At 44.9% G+C, this 14614-nt stretch overlaps 1 protein-coding gene across 4 annotated transcripts in view; it reads right to left on the bottom strand.

Moving 5' to 3' along the window:
• Positions 1-345: 345 nt before the first annotated feature.
• Positions 346-14614, bottom strand: part of srgap1a (SLIT-ROBO Rho GTPase activating protein 1a) — an 88432-nt gene continuing 74163 nt past the window's right edge. For 2 of the 4 annotated variants that reach the window (XM_071526277.1, XM_071526286.1), the window contains exons 19-22: positions 10903-11083; positions 8905-9042; positions 4397-4781; positions 346-3417 (exon numbers count right to left, since the gene is read on the bottom strand). In XM_071526277.1, coding sequence (XP_071382378.1) covers positions 3010-3417; positions 4397-4781; positions 8905-9042; positions 10903-11083 — 1112 coding nt within the window. In that variant the 3' untranslated portion in view covers positions 346-3009. Of the gene's footprint in view, positions 3418-4396; positions 4785-8904; positions 9043-10902; positions 11084-14614 lie in introns of all 4 variants that reach the window. The other 2 variants (XM_071526294.1, XM_071526270.1) reach the window with 2 other exon arrangements.

Raw genomic sequence — 14614 nt, 5'->3', positions numbered from 1 at the left:
CATTATGACAGAGTATTTGTGTACTTCAACTACTTCACTACCAGCAGGCTACATAGCAATGGAAGCTACATAAATTAATGATGAGTAATAATGCACCATGGGCCTGAAGCCCTCACCCTGTCTAATAGTAATCTTATGTCCTAACCATTATGCATCTTGTGGAAATTTGAAAGGTTTTTTTTTTTGCCATGCAGCATTATGGAGAATGGAATAGCAATGTTCTGTATATATTAAAAGAAAAATCCACCCATCCCTATTTAAAATTTAAAACCTACACAATATTCTCTGATTTGAAATATACTGTACTATCAGCGGGGGGAAAAAAACACACTTCAGACTCGACAAACTATTTCCTTTATTAGAAAGAAATCCTTTGAGGAACAAGCCCTCAAAGAACTCTAAAAGTTATGATGTTACATGCCATATATACAGTTCTATACATAAAAGTGCAATGTCACAATGGGTAAGCTGTTTATTATTCTTTCATTCATATAACTTCTTTTTTTGAAAATGGCATCATTATTTATTCATTCATCTTCCTCCTGCACTGCACTTGCTCAAAACACAGGGTCTGAAATGAGAATGCAACCGTACAGAATATGTCTGAAGTTCCTCTAAAACATTTTTCAAAGGCACTTTCACAAGTACTGTACATACTACAGATGTACATAGACACCACAGAGTAGCTAACAGCCTACAGACAGGGCATAATTGACTCCTACTGTTTATGATGTTACATAGTGACAACAGCACACATTTTTACAACTGGCTTCATAGGTAGGACACCTGTATCTCTGGATACTTTTTTTTTTCTACATCATTTGTTCTAAATTTTAATAATTTCTAACAAGGAAAAAAAAAAAACTCAAACAAAATTTTAAAAATGAATACAAAAATAATAAAATGGTTAGTAATTCAGAATTCAAATCATATTAACTTTTGATAATTATACACAAAACAAAATATCTGTCAAGTGGAAAGATATAGTGTAAACCTGCTGTTAGAGAGCATTGCAAACTTAAACCAAATTATTTGTGTTATTATGCTATGGCTGCTAGCCAAACACTCCCATGACATGCACCCAGTTCTGCTATTTCTACAGTATAAGGGGGTACTTCAAAAAAAGACACACCTAAGGGTGGTGCAGTCACACAGGTGGAACTCTGGCACATACAGCATTATGGGGTTATTTCATTTTAGCCGGCCCAGATGCATATGAGCTGAACGCGTGTGTGTTCCTCTCATTCCACACGTGCCATTCTCTGCCACATGTGTCCGGCTGGCGCTGCCACTCATCAATCACTCAGGAGGGGTTTTCATCATCCACAAATAAAGAGAAATTCCACAGAGAAAGCCTCGACATCAGCGCAGAGCAAATGGAAGAATTCAACTCTCACCCCAAACATAAAAAAACAGACCAGAGGGACTCAAGCAAGCTACTGTTTTCCCAAATAAGTTGAAGATGTGGAGATCTTGAGGAGGAGGAGCATAAGAAGCGAAGGTGAACACATTAGGAGGCTTTTACATTAACAGTCATCAGGTCCATGGCTACGGGCAGCACTCCCACAGGGCGCTGCCATGAGTCTATACACATCAGTCACTATGAAGAATGCCTGCATCATATATGGAGGGGAGACACTGCAGTCGACATCCATGCTTTAACGTGTACAGTCATGTCTTTGGGTAGATAAAGCCAAGCAAGGCGTAAAAGAAGCTGTGGCATGTGCTCCATACCCTATAACGTCATATGTGTTGTATACAGGTAGGAGATGATTTGTCGTAATAGCTTTTAAGTACAAACCACTTTCACACTGCTCTCCATAGGTTACACAGATAAGTTATTATTGATGCAGTAATTCAAGAATGCATCGAAATGTTCACAGAATGTTCACGATGGAGAGGTTTTGTTTTTTTACATAGTGGTTTTATCCAATAGTCTTATTTAATTCCAGGCAATATGGAAATAGTTATGTGCTAAAATAAATTGGAGTGAAACCAGCACATAGGCGATCTTTGTACATTTCTGAGATATAACCTACAGTATGCTCGGCTGTATAAAGGTGTCGAGTATACAGACCAATGAAAAAGCATACTGGTATCAATACTGTTCGTTTATCGACCCTTAGTACCCTTTTAGTTGCCTTTTGTTACAGGCTCTTCAGCCCCTTTTTCAGTCCGACCTTCAAACCATTCCTGTCCCGGTAGTCACAGCACCTTTACAATGGCAATTTAAACATTTGAATCAGCTACATCTGAAAGTCAGTAAGGCCTTTGAGTCAGTGCACCAAACCTTCAAAAGCCTTACTAGATTTACTGTAGGCAAGAGCTTAAAATACATATTTAATTCTATTTCTATGTGTGAGAACGCCACTCTGGTTACACTGACAAAAACTACAGTTCCCATCAAGCTCCTCTTCAGGTTCAGTGGTAAACAGAGGAGCTACTTGCACTGTTTTATTTTTTCAAAGTCCCATAGTTGTCTGATGGCTGTAAACTACCAGTGTAAAATTTCTAAAACCTTGAAGGAAGCCTTTGTGATTTGTTGTTTACATTTATATTTAAAAAAAAAAAAAAAAAAAGACATACATTAGATAATATTAATCTAGGCATAGCAACATATTACTGTATAATCCATACAAGGTTGTTATTTAGACAGATTTGTCCATCTGAAATAATCAGTCCAGTATGTCCGTCTGTCCTGTGACTCACCAGTCTCTCAGACCATCAGAATGCCCCTCGGATCTCATGTTTGACTTCAAGACACCACAACAACACACACACACCCGTCTCGCAAAGCAATCAGCTACCATTGTACTCAAAATGAGTCTTTTTCTGTCCAGGTAATGTATGTTACACTTTCTTAGATATTGTTATTGTTATTACAACAACCACTTTATTGACATTGCTAGCATGTTGCTACAGTCCTGGAATCCCCTCAGCCCCTATTTCCACTGAAGTTTATTATTGACAATTTAGCTGATATTCAATCTACGGTTCCTGTCCCAGAGTTTACATGGTGCAGGACTTATCCAGAGGGTCCTGAGGAGATGGAGCGGGAGGCTGCGCGGCCTGGCTGGTCTTGGGCAGGACCATGGGCTTGGGCCTCAGGGCCGGAGGTTTGAGCTGCACCCCCATGCGAGGCGCTACCACAGGCTTGAAGGTGCTCATAGTGTCGCTGGAAGAGCTGGTGCTGCGGCGGATGGGTGGCTCAGTGTTGGCGGTGGACCTCAGCATGACGTTATGGATGGGGCTGAGAGACTCGCTGGAGCTGGCTGGGGTGGGACCCCCGCCGCTACTGCCAGAGGTCTGCCGCTGCTCCAGGGTGTCCAGCACCACGTCCGGGGCGTGCTTGGCTGAGCTCTGCCTCTCCAGCTCACGCAGCTCGTTCAGAGCCGTGTTCATTGTCTCTTCTATGTCCTGCAGGCGACAGAGAGAGAGAGAGGGTGTGTGAGAGAGAGAGAGAGAGAGAGAGAGAGAGAGAGAGAGAGAGAGAGAGAGAGAGAGAGAGAGAGAGAGAGAGAGAGAGAGAGAGAGAGAGAGAGAGAGAGAGAGAGAGGGTATATGAAAAGAAGATAATGAGAGTTAGACGGATAGGGGGAGGGAGGGGGGGGGGGGTTGAAAGTGGGAGAGGATTGGAAGATAAGAAACAACAGGAGGAGATATGGAAAGAGAAGCAGCGAGAGAGGAGAGAAGGTAGAGTAGGGTAACAAAAGAAATGCATAAAAAGAAGAGATGTTAACAGAGGAACACAATGACAGAATTCCAGGAAAACATCCAGCATGCATCATACATGCAGAGAGTGAGCAGCGAGTATTGCTTCGTACTGCCGTCCCACCCTGGGCATGCTAATGACTTTGGATAGCGAAGGAGATGCAGAGATGACGAGATATGTTCATCTGAGCATCCTCCGGGTTGGCAGACAGACAGCCAGCACAGTTAAATGTCCTCTCTGTGACCTCAGCTTTCTAATTAAGGCTCTATACAAGCAACGTTGACGGCTCTACTATCCATACGCATGTGACTGCAGTCAAATTAGAGCCGTCACATTCCTGTCAGCTCTGATGTAGTAATTGGGGTCTACTCTAACACAAATTATTACCAGTCAGACATTGATGTACTTTGTAATGGCTTTCTATTTTCTGACAAAACAGCACTGAGCTCTTTGCATGCTGACAAGCAAGACTATATATACACTGCAGCTTGATATGAGTCTCAGTGTCAAGCTACGCCCCCCGCTGTCTGCCTGTGAAGCTAGTTTTTTTGGAGCAGATTTAGCACAGACACAGTAGCAGCCAGAGGTAGCAGAAGACAGGGACTGACTATGTTTTTACAGGGCGGGGCAGGGCTGTGATGGTGGAGGGAGCTGCGGTCGGGGCGCCGCTCGTCCCACGCTGACCTGTGCGATGGTCTCCGGGTCCAGGGGCTTGCCGCCATGGTGGTGGTGGTGGTGGCTGTCAGAAAAGCCCGTGTACTGGCCCGAGGAGGTGGAGCGGCGGATCGGGGGGCTCTCCATCTTCTTCAGGGACTCGTGGCGACTGATGTTGGTCAGGCTGCCGTGGCCCGTGCGGCGCCGGCGTTCGGGGCTGTCCATGGGCATGTGGTTGCGGCTCCGCAGCATGTCTCGCGGGCTGAAGTGGCCCAGAACCGGGGAGCCCATCTCCGGGGTGCCTCCGTGGCCTCCGTGGCCTCCGTGACCCTGCTGGGAGGGATGCACCATACAGTGGACATCGCTAGGGCGGGCGGGGGGCCGGCGGGATGGAGGGTCAGATCTTTTCCTGTGCCTGCTGGGGTAGAAGCACGGGGCAGAAGAGGGAAAAACAGACATGGAAATCAGGTCTATTCATGGCATCACAGTTATCATATCGTCGCTGTCGGGTGAAAACCTTGTATGCAAATATACAACAAATATACCCAAATATCAACTTCTCAGCAATTGAGAAAAAAACTGAGAAAAAGTTTTTTTTCCAATTGACCACCATGCGTTGTGAGTTTATTTGGGTTTCATAAGCCCAAGGAGTGAAATGAGAATGGCACTTAGTATCGGGAGCACCAGCCCAAGGAGGTGAGATCCAACATGGCAGCGACCGCCAGTCAGTAAAAACAACAACTTTGCTAAGCGAAAATGTTCTTTATTTTTTGACTAATAACGCAATCTAATCAATACACAGTCACAACTCAGTCTTTGTAACATACATGTAACAGAATATTTACATAAGCCCAAGGAGTTGTGGAATTTTCTCAACCCATAGAAGACCATGTAATCCTTAAACCATGAAAATCACCAAAATTGCCATTACAAGGATTTTCTACATACAGTAAATCCTCATTAAATGTTTGCCCCTATGGGAAAAACAATCATGAGTATTGCGAGACCCCTCCATGTCATGGTAGAGTTCAGGTCTGAAGCCCTAATGCCGGTGCTGAAGAGCTCCAACAAGCTTGTTTGGAGAGCAGGTACAACGGAGCCTGGCTGTCAGCCAGATGTAAGAGGCCTGTGGTTCCTCAGAGCACCAAAAGAGGCTCCCTGGGAGAAGCTACAGCTGGCTCAGCAGTACGGCTGTCCTCTATCTGAACCTGGCCCAGCACACCCCCATACACACCTAATCTGAGACACACACACACCTCATCTGAAACACAGAGAAATGGATGAGCATGCATGCACACACACACCTGATCAGACACACTCCCTGACACACACCCACATGCACACACACCCATATGGTGTTGCTCCACAGTAACTATTACTCCCTTGAAGCAGTTCTATTCCTCCATAATGGGCCAATGGAGCAGCGTGTCACCCTCACTATGGCTCTAATAGGCTCTGCTCTGCATATTTATGACTGCCGGCACTACTGTAGCTGGAGACAGCCAGAGTCTGAACTGTAATGTCTAATCAAAACCACTATCATCACCATTGTCACTAACAGCCAGGTGGCAGGATGGCTGGGGAGGATACTTGATTGTTTGCAAGGAAATTAATTAATTAATAACTGATATCGTTACTTGATATTCATTACACAACATCTGAGAAACACAGATTTACATTTTACTATCATGCAATCACTTTTTCACAGTGTCAAATTTTCCCACAGGTAGATATCTCATCTATCAACCAAACTATTAATTTAATAATACTTTAAATCTGCTACATAGATGTTTGATTCCTAAGTATCTTGATTAGTCTTCTGTCTACATTATTTGTTCTTTGTGGCGATAAACTGTCAGTCGGTTACTCATCCTTTAATCACGTCTCCGAGGCAAGTGGCTTCACTCGCCAGCTTACGTCTGCTTAATGAACACGGTTTCAGCCATTATCATTAAGAGATATGGGGAGCTTCATAATCATGCTAAACACAGAGTCATAATGAGTGCGGATATGAAGGACCATGAGGGTCTTGGAGAGCCTTACTGCAGCTCTTCACACAAAATAATGCATCACAGTACACAAAGTGTGCTGCAGCATCTCCCCAAATATCATTTCACCAAACAACAAGCAGACTCTGCAACCAACTGCTAATCTACATGCTTATATTGTAAATGTATATACAAGATTTCCCTGTGCATAACAAACTTGTTGACAGCACTGACAGTGGATATTAACTGACTGGAAAATAAAGACTTCACCAGACTCAGCGGTGGAGCAGCGCAGGCTGATGTGCCTGCTGAGAGAAAATGAGACTGAGACAGATTTTTATTTTTTTTTCTGACTGCAGAGAGAAACCTGGAAAGGTAAACAACTGCAGGAACCACGGATGGCCTGCAGGGGGAGCGGTCTACATTCACAAGCCCCTCTGGGACCGAGCTCAGCAAAGACAACAACAGGCAGCTTCGCACGCTGCTGTATGAACCGTCACCCTATTGACAGCTCACCCCTTGTTTATCTGCGGGGGTCTTGGCTAATCATAATGTAAATCATAAGACATTCCATGAGTTCCTCTCCCTCAAAACAGAAGACTGCAGTTTTTAACTGATATGATCCCATCAGTGTACATCCACTCCACTAAAAATGTTAGGCATCTGCATAATGAGCAGCCTGATAATTGCATTAGATGAAATGTATGCAGTTTTAATAAGATCATCACTTTGTTAGTGGCTCTGTGTGGCTGCTTTTATGTTGTTTACCAAAGCTTGTTATCATCATGACACCGAACTCTACTGGGCACTTCACCAACCAGGGGTCTGTCTGTCTGTCTGGTGAGTGCACTGTTGATTAAGAACACCGGGAGAGGAAAATATCTAAATAAAGCTTCGGATATAAATGATTCAGCACTTCTGAGGATTCGTCGGAATGGAACAGTAGACAGAGAAAGGGGAGGAGAGGGGAGAGATGGTCCCAACTGTACAGAAACACAGGGAGAGAGGGGCAGGGGAGAGCCTACTATCAGAGCCAGGGGGAGGAGTGACAGGTAGACAGTGTTGTGTAGACTGGCTAAGGGAGTTTGAGGGATTTCATTAAGACTGATTTGAGAGAGATTCCTCATTCAAGTATTCCTCACCCGAAGCATGGAAGACACACATGCAGAATACCTGCAGTGCTGTAAATACTGCTCCTTGTGGTACGACTCATCAACATTTCAACAGGGAAGCAGAGGGCGAGCGAGCATGCTTCTCAATAGTCAGTATCTATTCTTGTGTTTTGGCGAGAGCTAGTAGCAGACGTTTCAAGGTCGCTTACTCCACCGCAAGAAATGAGAATGCAGCAATGAATAGAGGAGCAGCAGACAAAATACTGGCACGCCACCAGCAAACTACACACTCTCTGCCAAAAAGATTGAGGTGTGATTGAACGTGTGCGTGTCTGCTTTGTGTGGGCCTTTTCTCTGTGTGCATGTGTGTGTGTGTGTTCCGGCGTGACCTGTTCATGACTAAGCACCACTATAGAAATCGCCATTTAATATACTTTCACAACATGATGCTGCCTTGATAACCATCTGTGGAAGGAACAGTCTGTTCACTGGGAACAAATTAGAGTGGGAGAGGTTTATTCCTCCAGTGGCTATTAGGCTGAGAGAGGTGAGCTAAGGATATGACAGGAGCAGGCAGCAGATATAACAGTGGGGATTATGGCGCATATGATTCTTTCCTGGCTCCTTTCTTTATCTCTATTCATATAACAGGTGGTGCCAGGTCCATTCATCACTGATATGCTATTAAACAGCTTTTTGTGTGAGTTATCACATTGAAGAAAATGTCTGAAGAATTATTTTCAGCAACATACATTATCTTAGTCTATGTCCCCCATCACACTGAAGAGGGAATCTCTTCTTTGAAATTTAAATTAGAGTTTTTAAGTTTGTGAGTTAGTGTGTTTAGGTGTGTGCATGTATTCATGCCTACATGCATACACACATCTGTGGCACTGCAGATAGAATCTCTGCCTGGCAGACAGGCAGCGAGGATGGAAGTGTGTTATTGGATTGGCCGTCTCTCATTAGCTAAAGCTCATCCAGTGTGGACTCAAGGTGTGTGCTGGTCATACATGGTTCATGATGGTGTGAGAAGGATTGGCACTAATCAACACTGTAGGAGGCTTGTTAACTCAGAAAACTCTGTGTGGTTCAATGTTTGTGTGTGCAGTAATAAATCCTAAAGACCCATCATGACAATTTAGTCATGAGTCACAAGTTATTATAAGTTATTATAAGCCCTGTCGTTACTGTGGTGTTTTTGCACTGCACTTCCCAGAGATCACTTCACAGTTTCAATCAGTTTTGCCAGTAATACGATGTCTTTCTGTTAATGAAGTTTGAGTTTCTGCAGGAGAGTAGCCAAATGGACATTTATGTATATGAAAATGCCACGATTATTAATTAAAGGACATTACAGAAACTGTTGGGTGTGACCGGAGAAGCATTACTGGTACAGTCCCATATGCTGCAGTTGTCCAACAGTTTGGAAAGCTACCTGGTGATGTAGGCCTCAGAGATCCTGGTGTCAGTGGGTGAGCCGATGTCTTTGCCTGAGCATTTATCATCGCCAGCATGGCCGCTGCTGGCCTCGCTGTCCGCTTTCTGACTCAGAGTGTCTGAGAAGTTGTCATCTCTGGAACACAAAGAGAGAGAGAGGGAGAGAGAGAGAGAGAGAGAGAGAGAGAAGAGAGAGAGAGAGAGGGAGGAAGAAACGGGCAAATCAGTCAATCTGTCATTTTCGCACCATTTCTCAGATGACAGCATTTGATATCAGAGTTTCCTGTGGTGTCAGCAGCTCTCCTCTCTCCCAAGGTCCAGAGAGACAGATGAGTCATATTCCTCAGCCTCTCAGTATTCTAGTGCTGCATTGTGGCGGTGACACACAAACACACACACACACACACACACACACACACACACACACACACTAGCCAGCTGTATGAGTTTCAGAGAGGACTGGGCACTGGGTACAGTTAGTGCCTGTCAGGTGGCAGTAATCAGAGCTGCTAAGCTGAATTGCTGCCTCTGATGATGTGTATTAGCAGATATAAAACACAGGCAGAGACAGAGCGGGGACAAGCACATTCACAGAGCAGAGGCACTAAAAAATATTTACAGACACATAGGCAAAGGTAGACACGTCTGGACGCCCCAATAGCCAAGTCTTGAGAACAGACATCCTGTCTGACAGACAGTGCTGAAGTGGACTCTCAGATATCTCTCTGCATGTTTTATTCCAGGCTCTTTAATGGGACAAGTGAGGATCAAAACGCTGTCTGCTCCACACTCTGCCTGTGTCCTCTCACACTCCTCAGTCTCCTCTGCTTAAGTACAGAGCAGGACGTCGCTATGCCAGGGGACAACCCGCTCCCTTACGGCTGTAAATTCCCCTGCTCTTTCATTAACTAAGAAAACACCCCATCAGCACTGTCCCTCCTGGTGAATTATTGATAGAGGCGCTGACGGGACGGCAGCATACGTCACGCGGGGGGAAGAGGAGAAGAAGGAGACGGAGGAGGGGGAGGGCATTCTGAACGAGCCTTTTCCTGGCCAGCTACTAAACGATGGGAGCGATTCTGTTCCCGTTCCTAATGAGACAGTAAATCCACTCCATTAGGCGCCAACAGTTGCCGGGCGGTTGCCAGGGCGGAGCGCGTGTCTCAGAGGGCCGAGAGCGGCAGACGGTGACAGAAGGGCTGGTTAAGGACTACGGAGATGGAGAACGCTCCGCAGGAGAGCGGGGACAACAGCAGAGGGCGGGACAAACAAGGCTGAAGGCCCTCTACACACGACCCTGCAGTCAACTGGGTGGGCCAAGGCCTCTGATGGAGGAATGTCAACAAGGACAAGTGTGTTGATTAACCCATAGGGATAACACAAGGAGAGATGGAAGATTTTAACCTCAAATCTGAGGCTCTAAGTGGAGTTTGTGCTACTTTATGCAGCCTGAGGGGAATCTAGTTATCAACTGGGGGAAGAGACAGCAACATTTCCTCACTGTACCACCTGTATGAGTTGATGAAATTTATTCTGGCAAAAAAAAAAAAAAAAACGTTAAATAATAATAATACTATATTTTTTATTGGAATTTCATTTACTTTCACATTAAAGACCACATTAAATGGCATCTTTACTTCCTGGATTTGATGCATTTCCTGTTGAAACAGGATGTGGGCGGGACATAATGCAGTGAAGGATCATTCAAAAGTCTAAACCAATGGAATCAGGGAGAGAAAGGCAATTTTATTTGATAGGAGGGGTGTGGAACCATCAGAAAAATCTGATGGTTTTATTGGTTAGAAATTTATATTTACACCGACTGGTGTAGCATAAGGTCACCATGAAAGATACGAATTCCAGGAATTAAAAGCAATGGGAGTTCATTTCATGGGGACTTTAATAATTCCACTTCCATCAACTTAATGCTGAATGACATATTCCTGAATTACTCAATCATGTATTAAATTACGCTCATAAAAAATAAAGCACTCACATGTCTTGCACCACGATGTACTGGTGTGGCACCAGGCCGTCGATGCCGTTGTGCCGTCCCTCCCACCAGTCCTCAGACGCCCGCTGGTACAGCAGCAGGGAGGCGCCCTTCTTGAAGGACAACTCCCGGGACGAGCGCCCGACGTAGTCAAACTTGGCAATGGCTTCAATGGGCTCGCCCTCTGTCAACAGAGACGGGGATTAGACTGTCAGGTAGGTCAGAGAAAGCAGGGATATGAAATAAAGACGGCTATTATCGCATGTGCACATACTGTATTTCCACTTCTGATACAAATGTTACAGTATTATAATATGAAATAAAATCAGATCTTATAACTAGGGATGGGACAATATACTTCATGTGTATTGCAATATACTGAATTTTGATATATTGTCCCATCGCTACACTTATGCCGCAGTCTTATGAAGATGCATAGTAGTATAGTACTAGTATTGGCATATTGGTGTGTGTGCATGCTCACGTGTGAGTGTTCATGCACATGGTGGACAAGCGTGCATGTGCATGAGAGAAGGTGTCAGTTGGTTATTTTAGTTGTAGTCAATAGTAACCCAGCTCCACAACAGCAGGCCAGGGCCACAACAGGCCCTCGGGGGCTTCATCAGGGATAAATATAGAACCTGGTGAGAGTAGATCTATATGACTCAGAGGCTTGTCAGCCACTGCATGGATCACTGGACAGGCTTGATGTCTGCTCAATAACTGTACACTTAAACTAGACCTCTGTATCACTGACATGGGAAATGACCATGGGAAAGACCAGCAAAAGTTAGGACAGAAAATACTAACTAGTAGTGCATTGAGCAGTAAATGTGATAAATGTTTTCATTTTTTTGGACTCATTTTGTCTTATCTCATTATTTTTCATTTTTAATCAGTGAACATCAGTCTTATGTCAGTGTCAAAGAGAGTGGTTTCTAAAGAGAGTGGTTTCTCTGTGTGGTTTCTACCAGAGCGACATGAGATTCAAAAAGGTACCAGCCAAATCTCCAAACCAATATGTATGCACAAGAGCAACACCGGGTCTAAAAATAGCTTCTTTATTCCTCCCTCCCTCCTACCTCTGCCCTCCTCCCATCTCACTTTCCCACCCCAGGATCCTATTAAGTCAGACAGGGGGTCCCTGGACAGACACAGCCTTTCCCTGCCGCCCCTCCCTGACAGAGGGTCTCTATCTATAATAGTAGGGCACGAGGCAAACGGCTGAAGCCAGCACAGACTGTGAAAAAGCCATCATGATATATCTTTTGCGGGAGCTGGAAAGTAATTCCCAGATGAGCAGAAAAAGTCACGTGAGAGGAAAGACGGCGGTGATTCGGAGCCGAGCGGAGCGTGTGCGCGCATTTCCCTCTCTTCATTTCTCCTCATATCCTCCTCTTCATCTCCTTCTTGCTCTTTCTCTCCTATCTCCGTGCTCCACTCTTACCCTATCGCTTTTTTATTCTATTTACCCTATCTATTTTTATTCTATTTTTATCTTTTTTCCCGACCCTTCACTTGCCACCCTCCCTGCTTCACTGGGCTGTCAGGACTGACGGGCTGGATGTGACACGGCTTCAATGAGATGTGACAGCAGGAATTTACTGTCTGAATTAATTGGGCCGCACTCCAGCAGACAGTCTGTTAATAAAGTTGACGGCACCATGATCGATACAGGAAATCTCTCTCCTTCCCTTCCCGGCCTTTCATCTTCATCTCTTCTCTTCCGCTCCCTCTTTTCTCCATCTCTTTCTCTCACTTTAATCTGTTTGTCTATCTGTCTGTCTATCCATCTGTCTTCTTCTTCCTCTCTACAAAAGCTCATCCAAGGTCTTCACCAAAGGCAGACTCTAACGCTGCTGTGGCACCGCACTGGCCGAAGGCAGCAGACTATGAACTCAAATCGCAGTGTGTGGTAAAGGATTCCCCCTGTCATGTTGTACAATTATAAAAAGAGAAAAGCATCAGACCCAAGCGCCCAAGTTACACACTCACACTGCGACCGGAGTCAGAAACACTGAACCGGAGAGAGTGGAGAGGGCTACAGTGTAAGAGCCGCACATTGCGAGATGTCTCACACAGTCCAGTGAAGCGGTCTGGGTATGAGTGTCGCTCCACATCCATGCATATCAATAGGGGAGCGCAAGCCTGCTGTGAGATACAGCTACGATCAATAATATGGGAGAAGATATAAAACTCCTGCTCTCTTTCTCCATCTCTCCCTTGCGCCCTCCTTCCCACCCTTTTCTCCTCCAGACAAGCATTAATCTTAGGCCCTGCTTAGCCTTGTCTTGCTGTACCTGCCACAGAGCAGGAGGCACCGGACTGGACTTGGAGAGATGGAGGGTGGGGTGAAGGCACATAACCCCCCCCGGACAGTAAGATACACTGCCCTTAACATGTGCAATCCAATGCCTGCCAGGGTCTGTAACAACAAGGACATACCGCTGCAAGGTGATATATAATCAATGTGCCAGTTAGTTCACCTCTGACCTTGCAGCGTATTTACCAGCAGATGGGATATCAATGTATTGACGGCGAACGAGAAGTGCCACTCTGAAAACAGATACTCTGTCTCCTGTCATGACAGCTGTGGTACATGAGACTGTCATGTATGTCAGCACCCAACAGGATTATGTTTAGGGTCCAACAACTATATATAGCTGAATAAAACAAGTACTATAGAATCTGAAATTGCTTTGAGTTATAGAAACGACAACATCTGAAAAATCGACAGTCATCGTCCTTCTCTTCATTTTTGCCCATAAACGCACGCACGCACACACACACACACACAAACACACACACACACACACACCATTGCCTCCCCACCAACACCTGATAAAAGCAACAACCAAATAGCTTGGCTTCCTGCATGTGGCTGTATGTGTGTAAATGTGGTCCAGTCCAGATCATCCATCAGAGCTAATGGACTCTAACACACTGCAGGGGGCCTGAGCTGACAAGACGAGGGAATTTCCGGACAGCTACTTAGACCAACACGTGGAATGACTTACTCCTCTCCCTCTCTCTCTCTCTCTCTCTATCGCTTTTTCACTTTGCCCTGACAAAAGAGGGCAAACACATCTTAGGGATTGGAGAAGAGAGGAGAGAACAAAACATACATATTTCAGTCTGTACCGCAGAGATGGATGATATACTGTCTGCTTTAACAATAGCTAACAAAAAAGTAAAAACATCAAAACCTAATTGAATCAGAATAGCAACATAATAGCCGAATCATTACAGACTTGAGTTTAGAACTAGGAACTGAACGGGAGAAGCGGTTCGCTTTTGTGTCTTAAATCCAAATGAGATCATGGGGATTTAAAAATAACTGATGACAATAGCCTGACCACAGCTAAAGACTCCACAGGGAGGGACTCGGTCAGTCCATGTGGGAGATTTCTGGAAGGATACCATGGTAGCATGGGATGGGTTGGAAAACATCTTCATCTTCCATTAATTACTCTGGGAGTTGATCGCTGCCATCTGTGCTTTAGAATGGGAAACCTGACATACAGAAGTTTCCCCGTCTAATCAGATATCCCGTTCAGTTACAGAGGACATGCCGATAATGAGTTTGATTTGGAAGTAGAGTGATTAACAGCAGATGTAATGAGGAATAGATCACCCGCATTTCCATTGTGGCGCTCTTGAATAAATTCTGTTTGAGGCAACTGATGATGAATGATGGCGGGGAGGAAAAAAGTCC

This window comes from Centroberyx affinis, unplaced genomic scaffold, assembly GCF_046629955.1.
Source record: "Centroberyx affinis isolate AG114_WGS23_722 - 3 ecotype Tasmania unplaced genomic scaffold, CSIRO-AGI_Caff_v1 ptg000111l_1, whole genome shotgun sequence".
Classification (NCBI taxonomy): domain Eukaryota; kingdom Metazoa; phylum Chordata; class Actinopteri; order Beryciformes; family Berycidae; genus Centroberyx; species Centroberyx affinis.
Note: the sequence above shows the minus strand (reverse complement) of the source record. Positions and strands in the feature narration are given on the sequence as shown.